The sequence below is a fragment of the Hyperolius riggenbachi genome, chromosome 2 (genome assembly GCF_040937935.1).
Source record: "Hyperolius riggenbachi isolate aHypRig1 chromosome 2, aHypRig1.pri, whole genome shotgun sequence".
Classification (NCBI taxonomy): Eukaryota; Metazoa; Chordata; class Amphibia; order Anura; family Hyperoliidae; genus Hyperolius; species Hyperolius riggenbachi.
Genome location: NC_090647.1, coordinates 478,143,758 through 478,161,350, shown reverse-complemented (window position 1 = coordinate 478,161,350; position 17,593 = coordinate 478,143,758). Strand labels below are relative to the sequence as shown.

General features: G+C 46.5%; 1 protein-coding gene across 2 annotated transcripts in view; it reads right to left on the bottom strand.

Moving 5' to 3' along the window:
- Nucleotides 1-5,151: 5,151 nt before the first annotated feature.
- Nucleotides 5,152-17,593, bottom strand: part of CRK (CRK proto-oncogene, adaptor protein) — a 34,822-nt gene continuing 22,380 nt past the window's right edge. Inside the window, exon 3 of one of the 2 annotated variants that reach the window (XM_068270272.1) lies at nt 5,152-11,424. In XM_068270272.1, the coding sequence (XP_068126373.1) occupies nt 11,287-11,424 (138 nt within the window). In that variant the 3' untranslated portion in view covers nt 5,152-11,286. The remainder of the gene's footprint in view (nt 11,425-17,593) is intronic. The other variant, XM_068270273.1, reaches the window with a different exon arrangement.

The window sequence follows — 17,593 nt, the reverse complement described above, 5'->3', positions numbered from 1 at the left end:
AAACCCGTTTCCTGAAGTCGACTTTCCAGTTCATACTGCTACCAGCCAGTTGCAGTATGAACTGTACCAGTCAGACCTGCTGACAGCCCACTTTTGTTGACTATCCAGAATTTTAAATTTTGCACCCTCTGGTCGGTGGTCGCTTCATTTATCATGGTCAGTGTAGCCGCAGCTTACAGGGATATTATTATGGCAAATAGGTGCTCAAAGGTGAACTCATTCAGGTACTTTGTTCTGCCGGTATCATTTGTAGGCAATGTATAAGGGAAAAACAAAACAACCACCTTGATATCTTTCACACTTGAAATAGTTATGCATAGGCATATTTCTGTTCCTCTGGGGTTACTGACAAAAACACAAAAGTTGTATAATCGATCCTGTAACAACAAAAATGAAATAAAAATAAAACAGAAAAATGATGGGGCACTTACAAGGTGCAGCCTGAACCGGACAATTTCTGTACCATGTTACCGCCAAGAGGGAAACTGCTGATTTAGTACAACCCTGGAATTCTTTTTTTTTTTTTCTATAATGTCCCTACACAGCCATTCAAAAAAAAAAAAAGCATATCAACCTGTAGTTTAGTCTTGTATACTAAAAGGATAGAGAAAAGGACGGGAAGACACCGGGAGCCCAATCTGGTGTAGTATCTCACGGAGAGATATCGTAATTAGTAGGTATAGATTGTATATACTCACAAAGCTGGGTTGCATATAAGGCAACCAATCTGTCTCGCATGTGGGGAAGTACCGTCCCCACTCGGCCTTGTGATGTAGGGTCGATGGTCGCAGCTCCTTTAAAACGATACCACCTGCCAAGGTGGTGGCCCCTGATCCCAGGGGAAATTTGCGTTGCGAGAAGGTAGGAGGCGCCCTTTGAGGTACTAGTGATCAGGCTTACACTGGGGTTTGCCAATGATTATACAGATTGTTGTGTGTAAAAGAAAACACACCAATATTCGTGAAAATCTATATATTGTTTTCGGTTAATGTGCGTATTGATATTTAGACAATTATTTGATACGAGAAATTGGAATGATCCTACCTTAGAAAGTAGTCAAATCCATTAGTGTAAAATGTTTTTGAATTTATTGTAGCACTTAAAATGACAACGCGTTTCGCGGCTGAAACCGCTTCATCAGGTCGTATGTTGTGCCTTGGGAAAAAAAAAAAAGGGGAAGGAGACAGAGGAATACCTACAACCTCATTTAAATACACTTTACACCACTTGCTTCTAAAACACTGTTACACCATTAGACTTGACTATAATAGGTATATACAATACCTCACTTAACATACCCAGATTTGGGCACATTCATATGTTTCGTTCCCCAGTTCCCTCATTCCTCCCCCCCCTCCCCCCGCCTTGATGCTTCCCATAGCATTTAGACTACTGGTATTTACACTTTTGCTGGCCGATGCATTATGCTACACCACAAGGTGGAATATGCGGATTACTGGTGTTTTTACTCTGATAGATGCATTATATCAGTGTTACACTGCAATGTGAAATTTATTGGTGCATACATTTGGATTGATGCATATTTTTAAGTTTTTAAGACTTTTAAGATTTTATCATAAAATTATTGTTTAAGTATGTTCCTACTGATTACGAATCTCGCAATCATTTTAATGCTAATAGTATAATATGTGATGTTCCTCTGTCTTAGTGCCTTGTCTCCTTCCCCTTTTTTTTTTTCCCAAGGCACAACATACGACCTGATGAAGCGGTTTCAGCCGCGAAACGCGTTGTCATTTTAAGTGCTACAATAAATTCAAAAAAATTTTACACTAATGGATTTGACTACTTTCTAAGGTAGGATCATTCCAATTTCTCGTATCAAATAATTGTCTAAATATCAATACGCACATTAACCGAAAACAATATATAGATTTTCACGAATATTGGTGTGTTTTCTTTTACACACAACAATCTGTATAATCATTGGCAAACCCCAGTGTAAGCCTGATCACTAGTACCTCAAAGGGCGCCTCCTACCTTCTCGCAGTGTAGTTTAGTCTTAAAATTCAGCATTGTAAGATGCATTGGGAGATGCGTGAATTTATTTCTTAAAAACAAAAAACACCTTTAAAGAAGTTGCCGAGTCAAATATAACTGAACAGCTTTCTGTCTGGTTAATTTTGATCTCCGTTTTACATGGAAGACATTATACTGATAGGGCTGAATAAGGGTTGATCTTTAGGTTAGTAGCGTAGAAGCTGGAATACTGCAATATATAATCATTTATAAAGTCAAATAAAAATCTCTAGCATCCAGACACGCCACTGTAGTAAGAATGTTTGAAATCTTACCTGAAGCGAATTGTCATTTTTAGATATTGAACGTGTTTGGAAACCTGATTATTTCATTGGTTGCCAAGGCGGCCATTGTGTTTGTTTCTCCCATCCTGTAACAGATTACTGCTGCACTGCCTGTGATCCCTTCAGTGTAAATGTGTTGACATGTTCCTATCCTACTATCAGAGAAATTAAATCCAGGATTCGCTCAACACTTGTGTTGGCAGTATCTACAGAGCAGTATCTACAGAGCAGTATTATTTTAAAAGGCAACGCTTATGTTGAATACACCATGACATTTTTTTAGCAGATAGATGGTTCGATAGATGATTTCCGACATGTTCTGATCGATTTTTCATAGAAGTGAATGGAAATTATCACAAAACCGATCGGTTATCGATCAGAAAACCGATCGGACAGAAATATCATCGTGTTTCCCCAGCATTAGACAAATTGGCTCATATGCAATTCACTTTTTCTCCTGAGTTTTCTCCTAGTAGATTATTTTTCATCTTCGATTTAAAATAGCTTTTTAGCACTTTGCAATGGAAAAAGTACTGTCAAACTTATTTTGAGTATTTTTTTGCTAGCTGGTCATTTAGAGAGAGTCTGATGCCTAACAAATAAAAAAAATAAATCCTTTTTTTACTTGACATTTATGTTCAGCAATATGTACAGAGCTTAAATGCCACAGTCCAGCGGCAGAATGATGTAATTAAACCCCCCAAATACTGGGGCAAAATTCCATGACTTTCCAGCTCGTGGATTTTGCTGCCCGGGGAGGCAGAGCTTATTGCTGTAAGCTCTGCCTCCAGTCGCGTCAATCTCTGCTGATTGCTGTCTCTCCCCGCCCCTCTCAGTGAAAGAAGACAGAGGGGCGGGAGAAGGCGGAGATCCGTGGAGATTGACGCGAGTAGAGGCAGAGCTACTGCAAAAACTCTGCCTCTACCAGGAAAGAGCCCCAAATTTGGCCTCGGGGATGCCTTTAAAAGGCATTTTATTTCCAAGGTTTGAAAATATCACCTAGGAGAAAACTCGGGCGAAAAAGTGAATTGCATATAGCCCTTTGTCTTCTGTAATTTTTTTTTCTTCAAAACATTTTTTATTAAGGTTTTTTTTCTCAAGATTACAAGAGACAGTGGAACGGTTTAAGCATATTCACATTCTATAAAATTGTACAGAGAACTGAAGCTCCAAAGTCCTTTACATTCCCTCCCTAGCCCTCCCCCCACCCTCTAGAAGGGGTACACTGTGTCGCAACTACTACCTTATTTCTAATAGTCAAATGTGGCAAAATTCAAAACGTTCCTAGGTCCGGATCTTAAGTTGGCCTAGCGTGCCTCCAATATCTTCCAGGCAATACCACGAGGTATAGATAGTCATTAATGCTGAGATTCGCTGGGAACTAAATTGATGGATGATTAAGTTCCTCCATATCTTTTCTGTAATTTTTGTTGCACGTCAAACCCACATCTTCAGAATCCTTTAGGTTTAAAAACAAGAAATTATTTTTCTTACCATAAAAAGTAAAGCTAGTTATTATGGGCTGGCTTTTATAGATTCTAGACAGTACAGTGTTAGAGGCACATGATCTAGCCATGCCCTACTTGTGCCGCAAGTTCTGATGGGAAATGCAGCTTCAGGTCAAGTAAAGAGAGCTGCGGCAAAAAGTACAGCTCCAACGTCAAAACATGGCATTGCCGGAAGAAGAGGGCAGAACTTTTTTTTTCAGGGAACCTAAACTAATAAAGAATGCAGCTCAGCATCTAGCAAAGTCAGTGTAGGAGGTAAATCTTGCCTTTTAAAATTGCACTTTCCCTCTAGATACTGTAAAACATTTGTTTGAATAATGCTTATTGCAGAAAGGACCACAGCCAACATGTGAACCTGCAGCTGAGGTTATCGTCTCACCAAGTGTCCTCTGGGTATCTGAATGCCTAGTGCCCCTCCCAAGTAAAACTGCTGTCCATTCCAAGACCTGAAAATGCAAGGCTTCTAGGACAAATCATTCCACAATCATCTAAAAATAGAATTTTAACACATAAGACATTCAAATTCTGTTACTACCATGATTCAACTACATACTAAGCCAGCATTACTGGACTTTAATGAGAGTTTAGGAGACCACATACAAGTCATTAATATGGTGCTTTAAAAAAAACAAAAAAACCTTATTTTTGTTAAATATCTTGTAGACAACATGAAAACCAATTAAAAATTCAGGTCATCTGTTAACTACTCATCAAGGAAGCAATTATTTGCAAGGATATTTAATGTGTACCTGTGTGGAAAAAAGGCAAGTGATAAGACACTTACCTCAGTAGAGCACAGCCTGCGGATAGTCCAGAGACCTCCCCCATCCTCCTCGACCTAACCGATTCAGCGCTCGGACCCTCTGAACATAATCAACAAGAGCTTGTTGATTATGTCCGCAAGCCCACAGAAGGCAGGCGAAAGGATGCCTTGCGTCTGCGCAGTAGTACGGAGCTGCTTATGCACAGCTTTCTCCTCTGAGCACAAGCAGCCCTGTGCTTCTGCAACACTGTGGGCCGTTAACATACCTCTGCTCGTATGCGGATGGGAGCACGGCTGAAAAGAGGGTACCAGCAAGCAGTGGTTATAAGGAGGAGTTTCAGAGAAGCCTCTGGATCATACTGAGGTAGGCATCCAAAAGGTAGCCATACATCTTGCAATGATGGACAGATTCAACCAAGAGACAAATCTCTCTCTAATCGGATCTGATGAGAGAGATCTGTCAGCTGCCCATACACCGCAGGTCAATTCCCAATAAATTGCCGCCCCCACGCTGTCCTCTTAGTGATAAATCACTACCCCCCCCCCCCCCCCCCCCCGAGTACCTGTAGGCGGCCTCTGCTGGCGCACTGTTTACTCCATAAACGCACGCCCCACGTTGTTTCCTAGTAAGGACACCTGTGACGTGCATGTATGTAGATCAAAGTGTGCCCGTAGCTGGCGGAGGGACAAGCGGAGGTTGCGGACAGGTAATTTATATCTTGAACTGGGCACTGGAGGAACATTTATCATGGGGGGGGGGGGGAATGGAGGACAGCGCTTTCCCCAAGTTTGATCATCCTGAAATTGCTCTCAGTTCCTGCCGCGCGATTAAGCAAGTCGGCCCAACATCTTGCAGCATGCATGATCAACAATGCGACCAACTTTCGTCCCGAAATTGGTTGAATTGTCGGCCAGGTATGCACTTGGCGGCACAGACTTTCATCCAATTCTATTATAATCAAATTGGATGGTCGATCGTCCGCCAAGTCGCCAGAGGTATGGCTACCTTAACTTTTGCATATTTGTCTCACAGGTTTACTGAAAAACAGGGCCTCCCAACCCTGTCCAAGTACCACTCAAATCCTCAGAAGTAGTTAATCAGCTCTGCTGAGACACTAATTACCTCACCTGTGAATAGGTTTGTGGTTTTCTACAAAACGTGTACTGTGGGTGGTACTTGAGGACAGGGGTTGGGAAGCCCTGCTTTAAAAGAAAAACTTACTAATCAGGTAAATACACATATCCTGCCCCACCTAAGGGATAAAATAAGAAAATTAAAACAAAGTCAGCTACACCTTTCATGAGCAAGGTGCTGCTAGTCAATTTGGGGTACAGCAGCCTACTGCTCCCACTCAACTGTGACATTTGTAAATGGCCACATAGACCAAGTATCACCAACACTCCTATAATGAGTAAAAATGTATGCCATACTGTATAAATACATACCACCATTTTGAGCCTACTAAAAAGGTCCCTTTATCAAGGCAGTGTTCTTCCCCAGGCTGTATTAGCCAGGTGCTCCACCAAACTACTTTTGGCGAGCACCCGGCTGTTATCAGCTAGACTCCTCATCCTCTTATGCTGTAAGCAGAGTTGTACCGGCCATTCATTCCCCCATCACATCCCACCTGGCTACTTTTTCATGCCACCCAGCTGGATTTTTGAGGAGAACCCGGCAAGGCATGGCAAAGGATGAATGAAAAACACAATGATGCACAGGCAATCGCAGTGTGCATAGTTCTGGCAGTAGCTGCACAATATACAGACTTTATGAGGCAGTCCAGAGAGTGGGGCTAGCAGTCACTCTGTATGGTTGTACTAGTGGAAGCACCGCCCTTTGGTCTACCATTTAGCACCTACACAGCATTTACAAAATGTTGCATGGTAGGGGGAAAGAATGTTGGCCACTGAACTTATGAATGGCATCTTTGTGGCAACAGTGCTGCTTTTTAACTGATATTACTAGAGTACATTTTTTTGTCAATATTGGCTGAGCTGCCAAAAGGATAAATGCCTTATCAAAGGCAGTGTGCATTTGTAAAGCTGACTAATTGGACCATAAAAACAAAACAAAAACCATACTAGACCATGTAATCAAGCCTTGGCAGTGTTTTGGTCAGGGCTGTGGAGTCAGAGTTGAAGCAATTTTGGGTACCTGGAGTCGGAGTCTAAGTCGGTGGTTCCATAAACTGAGGAGTCGGGAGTCAGAGTCTGAGGATTTTTGTACAAAATCCACTGCCCTGGTAAGCATTAGACTGAGGAGTCGGAACAATTTAGGGTATCTGGAGTCTGAGGTTTCATAAATGGAGGAATCAGAGTATGATTTTTGTACCAACTCCACAGCCCTGGTTTTGGCAACATTAAAGCCAAGTTGAAAATTACAATATTTCCAGCTTCAGAGTGTGCCACATTTGGAATACCACCTCAATTTTTGTTTATCCAATATGTACGGTAATACACAGACAGCTGATCAGTACAAGAGTTTAAACAATGACTGGAAGTAACTTGCTGCGTGCATTCCAACTGCATAGGTCATATAAAAACAAAACTAAAAAACAAAACAAAGGTGCACCAAAATAATATTTGGTTTATGCATTTGTTATAAACCAGAGCACCTGTTTAGCCTAGATCTGATCTACAATATTTACAATAGTGTTCTACAACAAAAAATTAGTGTTTGCAACAGCTCACTAGGTGCGTTTAATTTGGTCTAGTAAACATGGATGTCAACAGTCGGTGTCCAACATAAACCCCAAACCAGCCTCACTGATCTTAGTTGTTGCCAACTAATAAAGATGCGGTGTTACTTAGCACCAAGTTCCAATACTGTATATCCCGGCTATAAACTGTCCTTACACCGCTTAAAATCCCCAACACATCTGGGTAGACAAACAGCACAAACAGGATGGAAACTAATGGCACACAAAAACACAGGACTCATGTAATATGTCCGGAGTAAAACTGAGTTCAATGCGCCCTTAAGTTACAAAAAATTGTCAGAACACTTTATTGTGCATTCACAGCAATTTAGATAAGTCACACTGCTGTGGGGCAGTTAAAGAAAATGATGGGAAGAGAGAATTCAGATCCTGCAAAAATGAAGTACAATTGATAATCCAATGAGCTCTCAAACTGTCCCTTTAACTCCACCTTTCAAGTTATTCTACCAAGCATTAGTAGTTGGAAGTACAGCTCCAGGCAAACAGCCTAAAATAGAAAGTTGAAATTGATACATGATCTGTTTTAGAAACTAAAAAAAACCCTATTTATTTGTCTAGCCGGTATTGTAATTCAGACACCTCTGCATACTGCTCAGCCAGAAAGATGGAGCAATTTCCGTGTCATCTAATTGCTCAGTGGCCATGGATTTTCCTCCTTAGACGATGGTTGGCGAGGCCACCAACGTTGGGAAGCACCTATACATGTCAGTCTCCCAAAGTGATGACAAGCAAACCAGCTGACTGGGGATTTTCCCAATGCAGAATTGGTAAACTAAATTACAAACAATCTGCAAGAAAAACTGCTGACTTCCATTTACACCACACAGGGTCTATAAGAATAAGCTTTACCCAAGATGTAACTCACTGGAAGTAAAAGAGCCAGCAAACCTGACCTCGATTTATCAAAGCACATCTCCAGGCTCAGATCTAGAAGTATTATCCAATAGTTTAGTAATCAGTGTTCAAATGCTACTTTGATGTGTGAAGTGAGACTGCAAGGGGACAGGGCACAGACTGAATTTGTGAGAAGACTGCAGCCTACAGCACGATAGTCTGAGGTGCAGAAAGTCATCAGTGTCTGATTTCCTGACAAGGTATAAGTTATTTATATTACATTGGCTTATCAAGGGGCCTGGTAAAAACAAGGTTTGCAACTGAATGGCTACGCACATCCAGGACAACAGCCGTGCCCGTGTTGTGGATTCATAAAAATGGTCTATTGCAAATTATAAAGCATGCTGTTCTCTTGAAGGAGAACACCATGGGGTTTCATTGGTTTCTTCTTTAAAATGGACCTTAACTCCTGCACAGGACAGAAGCAAAACAAAGAAATGCACCGTGTTTTTTTTAGAGAGTTTAGCCTTTTTTAATTCCCCCTCATGTCTAATCACAAACTGTAATTTGATCTCTCACCTGTGTCACATGACTGCCATGGCAGATAAGCCCATTTGAAAGCACAGGATGTTAAACAATATGTCTGCTTCCATGAATCAGGAAGTGGGAACAGTGCAGATTTTAGGATTTGTATCAGCTGTAACAAATATTTTTTGTTTGTTTAAAGATTATAGCGGTGTCAATGATGAGAAATTATAAGCGGAACCATAAAACAAAGGGATTCTTTTTCCTTTAGGGTCCAGTTAAGCTGGGTTCCCACTTGAGCCGGACCTCGACCTGCCAGGGGATGGGGACAGTGTAGTGGGGGGGTTAACGAGGCTTTATAGCACTATAAAAATTACACATGGTTTATTCAAATTTTATGGCGACTGAAAAGGGTTTTTATTATTGATTGTAGGTTTACTGTACAGTCAAATCAATGCTCCTTTTTGTTGGGTTGTTCTGTTGCATATATTATGGTATTTCTTTTTCTCTTTACTACATTGGCATACTTATGAAAGTATAGATTTCTGCCAGAAAACGCTCATCCTATAATCTGATTATCCCAGCCAAGCATGTATCTAAGGCCTCCACTGTGTCTGAAGCTGCCAGTCACACAAACTAGGGATATAGGATTCACACACTTGTACATATGTTAGAATACCCTTGCCAGGGGACTTGAGAGACAGTTTGGGAGATGGTAAACATTTTAAATGCATAATAAATTCTAATGAACAGACGTAATAAAAATTTAAACTTACGAACCTCAATCATATTCACTGTCCAAGCCAAGTGCATGGCTCTTTCTCCTTTAACGGAGAACTCTTGATGTGTTTGCTAGCAACAGTGTAATAATCTTAACTAAACGTAAAGGTGCATCTGGGCAGCAAAGTAACTTAGTGTTTAAGGAATTAGGGCCTGAGCAAGTCATTCTGTTTCTCTGCAATGCAGGTGGCTGTGTTTGAAGTTGTACAGCACCTGTGTTGCAGCACTGACCCCACTATTAGACTGAATAGGACAGTGTGTGTGCAGTCATCAGAACCTGTTGTTGCGCAGCGCATAAGTGCTGTTTAAGCACCGTCTGATGTCCCCTGTATACCACACACTGATACGCGGTGCTGAAATCCGCTCTGCCAGGTAACTATGCCCAGGCCCTTGGTCAGTCTAATCTAGAAAGCAACTAAGTAGTCAGGGAACACATCCACTAAAGGTTACAGAAAGCTAAAAGAAGAAAGTCAGGCACCAGGTGTGATGTTAGTAACACCGGCTGCCCAGGTCCTCGGACTTGTCCAGCCCTGCATTCAGATTCATGATACACAGTAGAAAAAGAAAACACCAGTGGTGAGTCAACATAGAAAACATGGCACTCTGTGGGACTAGACCTGGTCTTAAACATAAATTGCACATTTATATATACATGCAAGTCCTAACACAAACTTGCAATTGCCTATTATAAATGTACATTCTACATACAACATAAATAAAATCTAAATGCCTATAAAAAGGATGAGGAAAAAAAACACAAAAGGTTTTTGTAGCAACAAAGCACTATAAAGGCACATATTCCACAGTGACTTAACATTGCTCCCCCCATTAACTTGCCTTTAATTAACCAAACTCTACATTTCAAAGTAAACAAAATATGCATTATTCCCAACAGTAACTGCCAAATTAGTGTGCTGTTATTCATTCTTGTGGCACCATTCCCTTTAAATAAACCTTCAAGGGACCATCTAATGGAAGCCCAGTGTCTTTATAGGTGTGGGGTTCATTTACAGCAGGCAAAGTATCACTGCAGGAAAACGGATTAGCTTCTCTTTACAAGTAGATGTTGAGTTCCATTACAAAAGTGTAAAACCATGGAATGAAATCGGAGATTTAACACAATCTGTCATAAGGAAGCCAAGCACCGCGATAGTGGTATGCTACCTGGAATAAGTACTGAACATTCATATAGGAAGGATTATTGGGGAGAAGGGGTTTGGCTGAACTGTCGGAGAGTAAATTGAAATCTACAGCACAATTCCTAATAAAAACGAACGAAATAATACTGGGAGAAATAGAATGGCAAAAGCAGCTCTTTGATTTCCATTAACCGTTGACTTAACTGGTTAGCTAAATACATCTCGGACATAATCATTTAGCCAAATTAATCAGTGTACAGTGTTTACCTATGGAAACGTTAAAAAGTCAGTTTTAGAAAAAAAAACGGAGATGTCCAATGCCAGATCTTGAGGCTTATGCTGGTCTGGAAGCTATACAAGACGAGTACAGAACAAAAGCCCTCTATAAAAAGAAATGTCTCTTGATCAAATAAAAATGCTTTGCTATAAGCAACCGTGTGTCGTTCACGTCATTTGCTTCTGGTATTGCTGTTGTGTTTAAATTCTGCCTACTTTCATGGACACAATCCAAGCTACCACCTGGACTCTGCCAAATCACATAGAAACTGCCTGATTGCAATTAAGGGGGGGTTCTGGGGCACTGCTACGTTTGTAAGCTACACATGTCGAAACCTGTGGAAGGCAATCTAAACGGCAGATGGAGAAAGAGAAACAGAGCAAGATTGTTCGCATTTTGGGAATTGGTCCAAGTCACACTCAGCTGAAGTCCTCATCGGGGTTCTGTTGATCCAGCAGACGTACATGTGTAAATGGAAAGTGACCGTATTTTCCGTTACACTCGCCTTCCCATTGACCGCTCACGTTAATCTTTGTTACTTTCACTAGGTCACCAACCTGCAAAAAAAAAGGAAGAAAAGTGAACCAAAATCAGGACTGTGCAGCAGGTCTGCAGCAAAGTAATTTGACTTTTAAACCCAGACTATATTTAGAACAGCAGGACTGAAGGTTATTAGCATAAATGTGAATGGACCTGCATTTGTTGGTGCAACAATTGTTTTTCTCTGCAGAGCAGCTGATCTTTAGCCATATACATACTTTAGGTTTCCTCTGCAACAACCATTGTTCCTGATTGTTTTGCCTAGAAATGTTATGTACAAATGTGTCTTGAGGTCACTGGCCTCCTCACCATCTTTTACGAGCGACTACTCCCGCAGGATTCCTGACAATTCACTTCCTGCTGATCAGCCAGGTGCCAAACAACATGCTTGTACAGCCTCATTCCTAGACAGCTGACCGGAAATGAGCTTAACCCCCCTGGCAGTATGATTGTTTCTGGATTTTAGGGTCTTTGTAAAAGGTTTCAGACCCTAAATTCAGGAAATAATCAAGCTGCCAAAATGCCAGCAGCAGCCCCTGCTCTGGCTCACCTCCCTGGGGTCCAGTGCTGCAATTTTACCTCCGTCCTCCGGGTGGCGCTGTAACTCTTTGGAGAGATCAATGACAGCGATCCTACTGGATTCCCCGGGAGGTGAGTAAAAGCTCTCGCTGCGCGCTATACTCTCCATAGAGCTCCCGGCGGCTAGCCCGAGCTCAGATGGGGATTACTGCCGGCGGCTAGCCCAAGCTCAGCTGGGGATTACTGCCAGGGAAGTAAAAAATAAAAAAATGTAGCCTCTCACTGAACATCTGTAGTGGTGATCCCTAATAAGGTTATGATAGCAATAAAACTTAAATGGACCACTACTACAAAAAAATTATAAAATTTGAAACGCATGAAAATAAATAAAAATACTGTATTTTTCGGAATATAAGACGCACCTAGGTTTAGAGGGCAAAAATCAGGGGGAAAAAAACATATACTAAACCTGGTGCGGAGCGTCTTGTACATGCTCTCCCCATAGTCCTATGTTCACTGTGTCTCCTTCTGGCCCCGTGTGGTCCTCCAGTCCCCCTGAGTCCACTCCTGCCCCCATGTGTGGTCCTCCTGAACCCATGTGTCCCCTGCTTTCCTGCTGTGTGTGTCCCCTTCTGTGGTCTTCTAGTCCCTTGTCCACTCCAGGCCTACTGTTTGTGTCTGTGTTCCCTCCTGCTCCCTGTGTGCGAGTCCGTGCCCCCTTTAGCCCCCGTGTTGTACTCCAGTCCCCTGTCCTCCTTTCTATGTCCGCTCCAGCTCCCTCCCTCCAGTAACAATAATGGCAAAGCGACTCGCCTCCCTATGGATTCCAGCGCTGGGTGGTTCTCTCCGCCTCCAGCATGTCAGCGCTACACCTGTAAAATAGTTAGCGGCAGAGTGACCCACCTTCCTCCAGCGGTGCCGATCTGCAGACATCTCGCATACCGCGCAGCTTCACCTAGTGGCGGCTCCTGTTAATGAGTCAAATGAGTCATTAACAATACCTGTCACTAGGGGAAGCCGCGCGGTAAGCAAGATGTCTGCAGATCGTCGCCGCTGGAGGAAGGTGAGCCACTCACGATTCTTTTACAGGGGTAGCGCTGACATGCTGGAGGCGGAGAGGACCACCCAGCGCTGGTATCAATAGGGAGGTGAGTCGCTCTGCCCTTATTCTTACTAAGGGGAGCGGAGACATGCGGGGGGCCAGCAGACCACACAGAGGGACAAGGCAGGGAGTCCCCGACGTAGCAGCGGGTTCATATCAGCGGGCGTTTTTAAGTCGGGGATTCCCTGTCTTTGGAATATAAGACGCAGGGACTTTTTCTCCCCATTTTTTGGGGAGAAAAAGTGTGTCTTATATTCCGAAAAATACGGTAATACATTTCTCCCAGAGTAAATGTGCTATAAATTAGTTTTCTCCTATGTTGCTTTCACACTCAGTAGGTAGTAGACATCTAACAGGAGTCGGTACAGGGGTGTGTGTGTGTGTGTGTGTGTGTGTGTGTGTGTGTGTGTGTGTGTGTGTGTGTGTGTGTGTGTGTGTGTGTGTGTGTGTGTGTGTGTGTGTGTGTGTGTGTTGAGAATCCCCCATGAAGAGATGGACTTGTCAAAAACCTGTCAGTTGTCAGATTTCTATTAAAGATGGACTTGTCAAAAACCTGTCAGTTGTCAGATTTCTATTAAAAAAACTTTGGTAAGCGACAGCAACATAGGAGAACAGTAATTTATAGCTCCTTTTACTCTGGAAAAAACCTACTTATTTGCATGAGTTTACTTGCCATCCCCAGATGTCACTGCTCCCCTCCTCCTGTGCACCATCCCCAGATGTCACTGCTCCCCTCCTCCTGTGCACCATCCCCAGATGTCACTGCTCCCCTCCTCCTGTGCACCATCCCCAGATGTCACTGCCCCCCTCCTCCTGTGCACCATCCCCAGATGTCACTGATGCTCCCCTCCTCCTGTGCACCATCCCCAGATGTCACTGGTCCCTTTCTCCTGTGCACCATTCCCAGATGTCACTGATCCTCCCCTCCTGTGCACCATCCCCAGATGTCACTGGTCCCTTTCTCCTGTGCACCATTCCCAGATGTCACTGATCCTCCCCTCCTGTGCACCATCCCCAGATGTCACTGATCCTCCCCTCCTTTGCACCATCCCCAGATGTCACTGGTCCCTTTCTCCTGTGCACCATTCCCAGATGTCACTGATCCTCCCTCCTGTGCACCATCCCCAGATGGGTCACTGCTCCCCTCTCCTTGTGCACCATTCCCCAGATGTCACTGCTCCCCCTCCTGTGCACCATCCCCAGATGTCACTGCTCCCTCCTCCTGTGCACCATCCCCAGATGTCACTGCTCCCCTCCTCCTGTGCACCATCCCCAGATGTCACTGCTCACCTACTCCTGTGCACCATCCCCAGATGTCACTGCTCCCTCCTCCTGTGCACCATCCCCAGATGTCACTGCTCCCTCCTCCTGTGCACCATCCCCAGATGTCACTGCTCCCCTCCTCCTGTGCACCATCCCCAGATGTCACTGCTCCCCTCCTCCTGTGCACCATCCCAGATGTCACTGCTCCCCTCCTCCTGTGCACCATCCCCAGATGTCACTGCTCCCCTCCTCCTGTGCACCATCCCCAGATGTCACTGCTCCCCTCCTCCTGTGCACCATCCCCAGATGTCACTGCTCCCCTCCTCCTGTGCACCATTCCCAGATGTCACTGCTCCTCCCTCCTGTGCACCATCCCCAGATGTCACTGGTCCCTTTCTCCTGTGCACCATTCCCAGATGTCACTGATCCTCCCCTCCTGTGCACCATCCCCAGATGTCACTGATCCTCCCCTCCTTTGCACCATCCCCAGATGTCACTGCTCCCCTCCTCCTGTGCACCATCCCCAGATGTCACTGCTCCCCTCCTCCTGTGCACCATCCCCAGATGTCACTGCTCCCCTCCTCCTGTGCACCATCCCCAGATGTCACTGCTCCCCTCCTCCTGTGCACCATCCCCAGATGTCACTGCTCCCCTCCTCCTGTGCACCATCCCCAGATGTCACTGATGCTCCCCTCCTCCTGTGCACCATCCCCAGATGTCACTGGTCCCTTTCTCCTGTGCACCATTCCCAGATGTCACTGATCCTCCCCTCCTGTGCACCATCCCCAGATGTCACTGGTCCCTTTCTCCTGTGCACCATTCCCAGATGTCACTGATCCCTCCCCTCCTGTGCACCATCCCCAGATGTCACTGATCCTCCCCCTCCTTTGCACCATCCCCAGATGTCACTGATCCTCCCCCTCCTTTGCACCATCCCCAGATGTCACTGCTCCCCTCCTCCTGTGCACCATCCCCAGATGTCACTGCTCCCCTCCTCCTGTGCACCATCCCCAGATGTCACTGCTCCCCTCCTCCTGTGCACCATCCCAAGATGTCACTGCTCCCCTCCTCCTGTGCACCATCCCCAGATGTCACTGCTCCCCTCCTCCTGTGCACCATCCCCAGATGTCACTGCTCCCCTCCTCCTGTGCACCATCCCCAGATGTCACTGCTCCCCTCCTCCTGTGCACCATCCCCAGATGTCACTGGTCCACTCCTCCTGTGCACCATTCCCAGATGTCACTGATCCTCCCCTCCTGTGCACCATCCCCAGATGTCACTGGTCCCTTTCTCCTGTGCACCATTCCCAGATGTCACTGATCCTCCCCTCCTGTGCACCATCCCCAGATGTCACTGATCCTCCCCTCCTGTGCACCATCCCCAGATGTCACTGATCCTCCCCTCCTTGCACCATCCCCAGATGTCACTGCTCCCCTCCTCCTGTGCACCATCCCCAGATGTCACTGCTCCCCTCCTCCTGTGCACCATCCCCAGATGTCACTGCTCCCCTCCTCCTGTGCACCATCCCCAGATGTCACTGCTCCCCTCCTCCTGTGCACCATCCCCAGATGTCACTGCTCCCCTCCTCCTGTGCACCATCCCCAGATGTCACTGCTCCCCTCCTGTGCACCATCCCCAGATTCCACTGGTCCCCTTCTCCTGTGCACCATCCCCATATGTCACTGCTCCCCTCCTGTGCACCATCCCCAGATTCCACTGGTCCCCTTCTCCTGTGCACCATCCCCATATGTCACTGACCCCCTCCTCCTGTGCACCATCCCCAGAGGTCACTGATCCCCCTCCTCCTGTGCACCATCCCCAGAGGTCACTGCTCCCCTCCTCCTGTGCACCATCCCCAGAGGTCACTGCTCCCCTCCTCCTGTGCACCATCCCCAGAGGTCACTGCTCCCCTCCTCCTGTGCACCACCCCAGAGGTCACTGCTCCCCTCCTCCTGTGCACCATCCCCAGAGGTCACTGCTCCCCTCCTCCTGTGCACCATCCCCAGAGGTCACTGCTCCCCTCCTCCTGTGCACCATCCCCAGAGGTCACTGCTCACCATCCCCAGAGGTCACTGCTCCCCTCCTCCTGTGCACCATCCCCAGAGGTCACTGCTCCCCTCCTCCTGTGCACCATCCCCAGAGGTCACTGCTCCCCTCCTCCTGTGCACCATCCCCAGAGGTCACTGCTCCCCTCCTCCTGTGCACCATCCCGAGGTCACTGCTCCCCCTCCTCCTGTGCACCATCCCCAGAGGTCACTGCTCCCCTCCTCCTGTGCACCATCCCCAGAGGTCACTGCTCCCCTCCTCCTGTGCACCATCCCCAGAGGTCACTGCTCCCCTCCTCCTGTGCACCATCCCCAGATGTCACTGCTCCCCTCCTCCTGTGCACCATGCCCAGATGTCACTGCTCCCCTCCTCCTTTGCACCATCCCCAGATGTCACTGCTCCCCTCCTCCTGTGCACCATCCCCAGATGTCACTGCTCCCCTCCTCCTGTGCACCATCCCCAGATGTCACTGCTCCCCTCCTCCTGTGCACCATCCCCAGATGTCACTGCTCCCCTCCTCCTGTGCACCATCCCCAGATGTCACTGCTCCCCTCCTCCTGTGCACCATCCCCAGATGTCACTGCTCCCCTCCTCCTGTGCACCATCCCCAGAGGTCACTGCTCCCCTCCTCCTGTGCACCATCCCCAGATGTCACTGCTCCCCTCCTCCTGTGCACCATCCCCAGATGTCACTTCTCCCCTCCTCCTGTGCACCATCACCAGATGTCACTGCTCCCCTCCTGTGCACCATCCCCAGATGTCACTGCTCCCCCCTCCTGTGCACCATCCCCAGATGTCACTGCTCCCCCCTCCTGTGCACCATCCCCAGATGTCACTGCTCCCCCCTCCTGTGCACCATCCCCAGATGTCACTGCTCCCCCCTCCTGTGCACCATCCCCAGATGTCACTGCTCCCCCCTCCTGTGCACCATCCCCAGAGGTCACTGCTCCCCTCCTCCTGTGCACCATCCCCAGAGGTCACTGCTCCCCTCCTCCTGTGCACCATCCCCAGAGGTCACTGCTCCCCTCCTCCTGTGCACCATCCCCAGAGGTCACTGCTCCCCTCCTCCTGTGCACCATCCCCAGAGGTCACTGCTCCCCTCCTCCTGTGCACCATCCCCAGATGTCACTGCTCCCCTCCTCCTGTGCACCATCCCCAGATGTCACTGCTCCCCTCCTCCTTTGCACCATCCCCAGATGTCACTGCTCCCCTCCTCCTGTGCACCATCCCCAGATGTCACTGCTCCCTCCTCCTGTG